The sequence below is a fragment of the Rhipicephalus microplus genome, chromosome 5 (genome assembly GCF_043290135.1).
Source record: "Rhipicephalus microplus isolate Deutch F79 chromosome 5, USDA_Rmic, whole genome shotgun sequence".
Classification (NCBI taxonomy): Eukaryota; Metazoa; Arthropoda; class Arachnida; order Ixodida; family Ixodidae; genus Rhipicephalus; species Rhipicephalus microplus.
The window spans coordinates 138,352,938-138,360,716 of record NC_134704.1 but is presented as its reverse complement, the minus strand read 5'-3'; the positions used below and the strand labels follow the sequence as shown (position 1 = coordinate 138,360,716).

The window sequence follows — 7,779 nt, the reverse complement described above, 5'->3', positions numbered from 1 at the left end:
CAAATGTGAGCGAAGCTATGCAATTCTTACAAAGATATAAATCCCATTGACAGAACTTTGAGAACGTGGCTCAAATACGAGAATTCGGCGTGCGCTTCGATGCGCTGACGGGGTCTCATGAAGCCGCTTGCCACAATACGCAAAATTGGCTGGAATTTATTCGTACGAGCCAGTAATTTCGTCTAGTCACCATGTCATGGTCTTGTGTATAAGGTCAAGAACAAAGTCGCACTGGTGTGCCATTATTAAACTAAAGAAAACCGCCAGAGTTAGAGGGGTGCTCTTGCAAAATCAAGAAGATATGACAAGAATAAGGAAACCCATAATTATCGATTCAAGTATAAAAAATGAGTGCAGGGATGATTGCATGTCAGTGCTCTGGCAAATTGAGAAATTTTGCTTAAAACACACAAGTATGACGACAAAACTAACACATTAACACTATTCTGTCAGATTAGTACCTTTTATCGCTCTCTCGGAGAAATGTTAGAAGAACCGCTGTGTCACTGCTTTCTGAACATATCAACCAGATATCGATCCTTCATGACAACATAAAATAAAATGATATGTGGGAGTATCTAGAGCGAGTGTATCACAATGCATAAATTTTGCGCACATATTTGCTGTGAAACACTTGCTGTATAGCCGCCTGGCGGAAAATATTTTTTACGACGAAAGTGATTAGTTTCACTTTTAATGTTTAAAGCTATGGGTTAGCGTTCTTACTTCAGATATTCTCAAGAAAAATCTGAGGTTTTATATTTACTGCGTCAAATGTATTATTTACATTCGTTAGTGCACTTGTGTGTGTTTGGTGTGTTTCTTTGCTGGCTATTTTGTTTTTGTTTATTTTGTCGATCTGACTTCACAAATTACGTGATTTTCATATACCGCATGCTGCCTGATTCTTTGGTTGCGTGGTGGAAGAAGATCCATGATTGCAAATCTAGATGAAGTAAAATGTAATTTGATGACTTCGCAAACTGACTTTCTAACAACGTGCCAGTGATAATTACACATTGGCGTTACCCTCTCTGCGGCACTGCAACACGGCCATATATGACGCCGTGTTCAATTGTATATCAAAGAAATGAAGACACTTATTATTAAATAAAAGAAACGTGCACGTTTTTATTATTTTAGATACGTATGTAATAAACTTTGTTATTAGGTTGTGTCAATTATGCATAGTGTTATTTCCATTGCTTAAATGGTGTAAAATATTCATCTATGCAAAAGCTCTATTTCCCACCAATATTTTCGGTTTTTCATCAACAATCTTTCGCATATCTTTTTTTTGCGAATCATAGTGTCGCGTGGGTCCTGGCCGTTCGACAGTGGTGGGTTGAGCCATTCTGCTAGGAACCCACGAACGTTTTTGGCAAATCCGCCGTAGTGGGTATAACCTACTTTTAGAAGAACAATACCTCGCGTCATGACGTGGCAGAGGCTACCGGGCCTCCTAGTCCTGGCCATTGTCCCGTTGCGCGTGCCTCCGCAGACAGGTAAGTGTAGACCAGATAGAACCTAATTATTCCAGCCACGTACAGGGAGAGGGACTGAGTTGAGTATCGTGTTTCGTTTCCAAGCCAACATGCCTACTGCAGTTTTCAATTACTAGACCGTTTCTATGCAGTGGAGCTTACTCGGCCATCAGCTGTGCGAGTGAACCACACAACAGTAGACGACTTTTTCACTAGAGTTGCCGACATGCCCATTCTGAACCCGCATGTGGTGCTGCCGCTGGTATTGGACAGCGAATGGGGTGGCCATCTGCGCGTCTTGAGTGGCCGCGTGACCAGTCTGTGCAGCCTGCGCCGTTCCGAGTCCTTGATCATGCGACTGGCGACAACCATGGACCTTCGAACAACGCTGTAAATGGGACGTTTGGATGGTGTGTTTGCCGTCGATCTGTAAAGGGGGCCGAATAATCGGGCCTCCTTTGAAAGCGTCCATCATATACAACACGCGTCGTAATATCAGCGTCCAGGCGCATGCGGTAACCATGAACCTGTCGGCAGGCACCGACTTCAAAAGCGGCAAAAGCAGCCTCCAGTTGCTCGTCTTGCGCAAGGTGCATGGCTTGAATGCCTCCCTGGACGCCATTGACTCCTATGGCCGTATGGTGAACACCTTCACATCAATGGTGAACCGACACGCTGAGCGACTGCTGCGTTATTTGATCGAAGACGTACTGCACACATACATGATGACACGATTTGCTTTCTGAACTTAAGCGCCGAAAATCTGCTCAAAGGCTGCTTGCCCTCTGAAACTTTACTGAAATTGTGCCAGCTATGAATACGTAATAATTTATTACTTCACTCGATTATTTCATGTACCTGATTCAATTACAATTAAAAGCGCTGTAAATAACAAAAGAACAATTTTTGGAAATGATTCAACACTTCACTTTAGCTGTAGGCCATTAAATAATTATTGAAAACTAATGAAACTGGTATACAAGCGACAGAAAGCACATGGCACATTTTTTGTAGTTTCGGAAGTAAGGTATATTGGTATTGATTCAAAATATTTCGAACTGAATTAGAGAAAATTTCACCTTTTCCGTTCATAAGATCGGAACCCACAACTTTTAATTAACGCTACCAGTTCTCTACATTAGATCAACATAAAATATGCTTCTTCATACACGTTTTAATGGTGAAATTGCTAATAACAGCTTAAAAGCGGCTGTACTCCGACGCGGGCTTTTGCTCAGAGATCATTGACGGCACAGCTGCGCAGCCACACCTCGCCTCGCGACGCCACCCGGTGTGACGTCACGCCAAGACATGCACGCGACTAAGCAGTAGCCACAAAAAACCGCCACAGATACGTGCATGCGTAATAGCAGGAGCTGAGGTGGAGCCACGTTCAACCCACCCAAATAATCAAGTATAACACCGCCAAGCTTAAATAAGACGGTTACCTAGCAAACAATAACGCCAATAAACACGTCCTAAATGAAACTGTTTTGCATATTAATGTCTTTGGAATTGTTATAAAAGAGTCAGTTTGAGCGGTTAGATTGTAGCCATGAGTCTTACGAGCAAGAGCCTTGCACCTGAATATGACGCTGCATATTTCAAGGCTCAACGTGTTGGAGAGCGAGAACGCGATCAGCGGTGGCAATTCAATTCGGCCTACGTCAACACGAAATCGGTTGAGTTGAAAAGATAAACGTAGTTGGTTCATGCAAGGTGCAGAATGGTTTTATTGAAACAGTGCAAATAAGAAAGCATCAGGAGCAATATTTGTGGTCCCTTAACTGAAGCGTACCGATCCTCTCCTAAATTATAGACGACTAAATTGTTGGACAAAAACAGCCTCTACCATGGGTGGGAGGCAAGTCCACAGCCGTCGAATCCTCCAGACTATACAGTAACCATACACGGTGCATACATGCGTTGCTATATACCAAGTATTTCCAGTGCAAAGATACAAGAACAAGAGAAGACACATGAACGACACGTCACGCTGCTGGTGCTTGTGACTTCTCGTTCATGCGTCTCGTCTTGTGTTCCTTTCTTGACGCTGAACATACTTCGTATATGTCTATATACGTACCAACAAACCCGTCAACAGATGCTCAAATGTCTCGGTGCACTTGACTGCGACGTTGTCTCAGATGGTATGACGCATCCTCGGCGGCACTAGGAACGATCTGTGGTCGGGTCTGTGGTACATATATTTCTTAGCGAACTTCGGCGACTTTGAGCGTATCTATCTATCTATCTATCTATCTATCTATCTAACTATCTATCTATCTATCTATCTATCTATCTATCTATCTATCTATCTATCGATCTATCTATCTATCTATCTATCTATCTATCTATCTATCTATCGATCTATCTATCTATCTATCTATCTATCTATCTATCTATCTATCTATCTAGCCGCCTACGACTTTTAGCTTTCCTGGCCATTTAGTTATTGGTATCAATAGAGAATTTGGTATCGCATAACATGACTGTATGATGATTGATGAGCATAAGTGACTAGTGATAACATGGCGATCATCATGTGTATGTCATGAATGTCATGATTTACATTTCATGGTCTTGCGGTGGTTTCATTCTCATGAAATGTTGCAGAACTGGCATGGTATGACATGACTGCATGGCAAACCCAAGTGACAGACCCTAACGTGGAAATCATCACATGCATGTCATGTATTTCATGATTCATGACTATGCGCCATACACATGGTACGATCGCGGTCGTTTCGCTAGCATCACATATACAATTTTTGGGGTTACGGGACGTGAATTCATTACGAACGTATGTGAGTGGTGCAAACATGAAAATCGTGAGAAGCGTGTTATGTAAAATGACTACATGCTACGCTCATGAAGCACTCGCAGACGTTTCGCTAGCTTCACATGTACCATATTCGATATTACGTCATGCGAATGAATGACATATGTAAATGACATTTACATGTATGATAATCATGAAATGCGTCTAATGTAACAACAAGACTACATGCCAATGCCTAAATCAAGGCGCCAATACTCTTCGACCAAACCCGGCACGCGTTCAATCCGGCGTTCGTTTCGTCGATTCACGCCGGCAAAGCCACGGCAGGCACACATCTCCCTGGCATATGCTCGCAGGCGCGCGCAGCGCTGCGTTCCTCTGACGCATGCGTGGTGGAGCGCACCCGGTGTCCCTCCGTCACGAAGCTATATAGGCAAACACGGTGCTGTCTGGGCATCGTCGTTGGCGCGAAATGCAGCATGTCACATTTTGCGCCGGTTGCGGCCGGGCCTCGCCGACAGGCGCTGGTCGCACTTTGTGTCAGACTATAGAGTGCTTGAGTTTTGATATCGTAGCGTCACTGTGCACAGCACACGCGCATCAACGCTGTGTGCGGTCGCCGCCGTTTCGCTAGCTCCACATTTACCAAGTTTGGTATTACGGGACATGAATGTGCGACGAAGGTATGGGACTGGTGAAAACATGATAATCATGAGATGCATGTCATCTAACATGACCACATGCCGCGCTCATGATACGCTCGTGGCCGTTTCGCTAGCTTTTCACATATACAAATTTGGTATTGCATAACCTGAATAGAAGACGAAGGTAAATGACACGTCCGAACGTGGCAGTCATAATATGCGCGTCATGTAAAACATGACTACATTCTACGTTGATAGCGTGCTCACGGTTGTTTCGCAAATTACCCATATACAAAATTTGGTATCACGTGACTTGAATGAACGACGAATGTAAATGACAAGTCCAACCATGATAACGATGACATGCGTGTTATGTAAAACTGAACTAAATGCTACGCTCATAGCACACTCATGGCCGTTTTGCTAGCTCCAAAAATACGATATTTTTTATCGGGTGACGTGAATAGATTACGAAGGGAAACGACATGCTGAAACATGATAATCGTCACACGGAAGTCATATACGGCATAATTTACCTCCCCCTTGTATCCTTGGGCTGATTTTAAAGTGACATATCAACCTTCTTCATTCGTGCTTCGCATATCTTTGATTCCCACTGTACGTAGGATCTGCCAATTTTTATTCACAAGTTTCTCTGTTTGAATTCGTGCTCTTTTCAGCATCGAGATAATCCTTTTTTAGAAGAGGGCTATAAAACCCGCGATTTCACGTAACCGACTCAATTCACGAACAACCTATGTTTTGCGGCACCAAGCCGTAGTGCGGAGCATTTCAAGCTATTGTATTTTCCTGATAATCATGAGCACGCAATGAATGTGTGGAAAATAATATGACACTAACGCTGTCACAAATATTACGGACGGATTTTGATGTGTGGTTCACCGCCTCTAAACAAATTCTCGTTAAACTACGCATCATTGTCGCAAGAAGTAGACGCAGGCGAAAAAGTCGAGGCATAGGAATTATAGTTGAGGAAATCAACGTATTTTGAAAAAGCTACCAATCACTCTGTTCTGCGAAGAATCACGTTACCTGCGTCGTCAATGATTGGGTTATTACAGGCCACACAGCAGAAATATCAAATATGTTCTGACAGCAAAGCTCTAGACGATGATGATGTATACAGAAGAGGATCTAGAACGCACGTGTCGGTTAATGATGAGAATCGTTTATGTTCCTCACCGACAAATCGCGGTTAACTTCTTCAGCTCCGTTGTTAAAAGTAGAGCACAGAGCATACCACCACTAACTTGTCGCTTTTTTAGAAGGGCAAAGGCTCCTTGATTCTTTTTCTTTCGACTTCGTGAAAGCTGCATTTCTGTGTAAATACCAAGAAATCTTTACTCTGCACTTCTTTGTTTGCTTTGTCAAGTCACAGCTGACAATATGCTGAACTGACACTTCAGGATTTAGACAAAATTATTCGCTTTTGTTATGCCAAACATTTTTCTCACACAGGTATATTCAACGACACGTGCAGAATCAAGAACTCAGGACGCTGGTTCAAAAGCCATCAAGCAGCGCCCAAACCTTAAGGCCACTCCTCCGTGAATCATTGAAAGGGACACCACTGGGCTTTAATTCATGCACTGCTACTTTCGAGTGACATAAATCACTCCCACAAGTGGCCTCCCGTACAGCGCACAGTAGCAGGAAAAAAATGAAGTGTTTTGTTTTTTCGCCAAAAAACGAGGCGGATGCATAAGTGTGTGTTCATGTCTAGCGATAAATTCTTGAGGAGTGGCTTTTTTTTACAATAAAAAGCAAGAGCTAAACCTTAGTTACCATGAATTCTTGTAGCAGCCGTGTGAAGCGGCTCCTCCACCTTCGCAACGTTGAAAGATATGACTCTTAGAGCATCGTGTTTTTTTTTCGTGTCAGGGGATTGCTTTCGTTTTCTATTACGAATATTTCATGCCCGTAACACCGTAAAAAGACTTCCTAAACAGCCGATATTTCACTCGCCTACTTTCTAAACAAAAAAAAACAGCTAGAAATAGCCACCTGAATACTTTGTAACTGGCTGGGGCGTTTCATGGAGCAAACCTCTGAAACAATCCACGTCAGCTGAATATTCTAGCACAAAATATGCGCATCGAACAAAAACGTTGTTATAAAATTACTCATAGGCATGCTAGTTGTTTTTAAAGGAAATTGAACTTTTTTTTTCACTGGAATATTGAAGCTTAGCGTTAAATAAACAAGCTGTCCTAATTATTTTTTGCTTAACGCATGTCAGGGAATTTAGAGCTTCTCAGCCATTGCAGAAGTTTGTCTATTACCGATAGCACTTGGTTTAGAATTGATTAATTTGATTGTCAAGACTGTGCACTGCACTATTATATACGTGCAATTCGCAATATGTAATTTATATGTGTCCCATGGTTTCTTTAAATTATGATATTCTAGCTACATATAAAATATACTCGAACAGTAGCCTCTAGAGAACATTAAAAAAGAAAAGTAAACTGTTCCATGGCTATGTTACTTGAACAAAATCTCAGCTACTTTCGTTAACTTTTTTTAAAAAAAAGTTCAAAGGTCTTGCAGAGAGCTCCCTCGAAATATTGCGGGTACACCAGACAGAAAAGCATTTCTTGTCAGTGAGGCTGGAACTTCAGTTTGCGTTTAATAACTGAGCGAAAGCTGTCGTTAGCTTCTGGTTTTCATCGCGTCATTAGCAAACGTCTTCTAGTCTGGTGGTCCTGCAACTCCAGGCGTCTTGGTCCGTTAAACACGTAAAGACCTATGTAATTGTCAGAAATCGCGGTTCCCCTGCATGCATGATGCTTTGATCGGTTTTCAATAGTTCTTTTGGCACACGTGTCGTATTTAGAAGTGCAGAAGT

The 7,779-nt window shown here is 42.4% G+C and overlaps 1 protein-coding gene across 1 annotated transcript; it reads left to right on the top strand.

The window, feature by feature from the left end:
• Positions 1-1,427: 1,427 nt before the first annotated feature.
• On the top strand, positions 1,428-2,387 carry LOC142817392 (uncharacterized). The gene is made up of 2 exons (XM_075894414.1): positions 1,428-1,505; positions 1,637-2,387. The coding sequence occupies exons 1-2, from the start codon at positions 1,436-1,438 to the stop codon at positions 1,876-1,878; spliced, it is 312 nt and encodes a 103-aa protein (XP_075750529.1). The 5' UTR covers positions 1,428-1,435; the 3' UTR covers positions 1,879-2,387.
• The last annotated feature ends 5,392 nt before the right edge of the window (positions 2,388-7,779 follow it).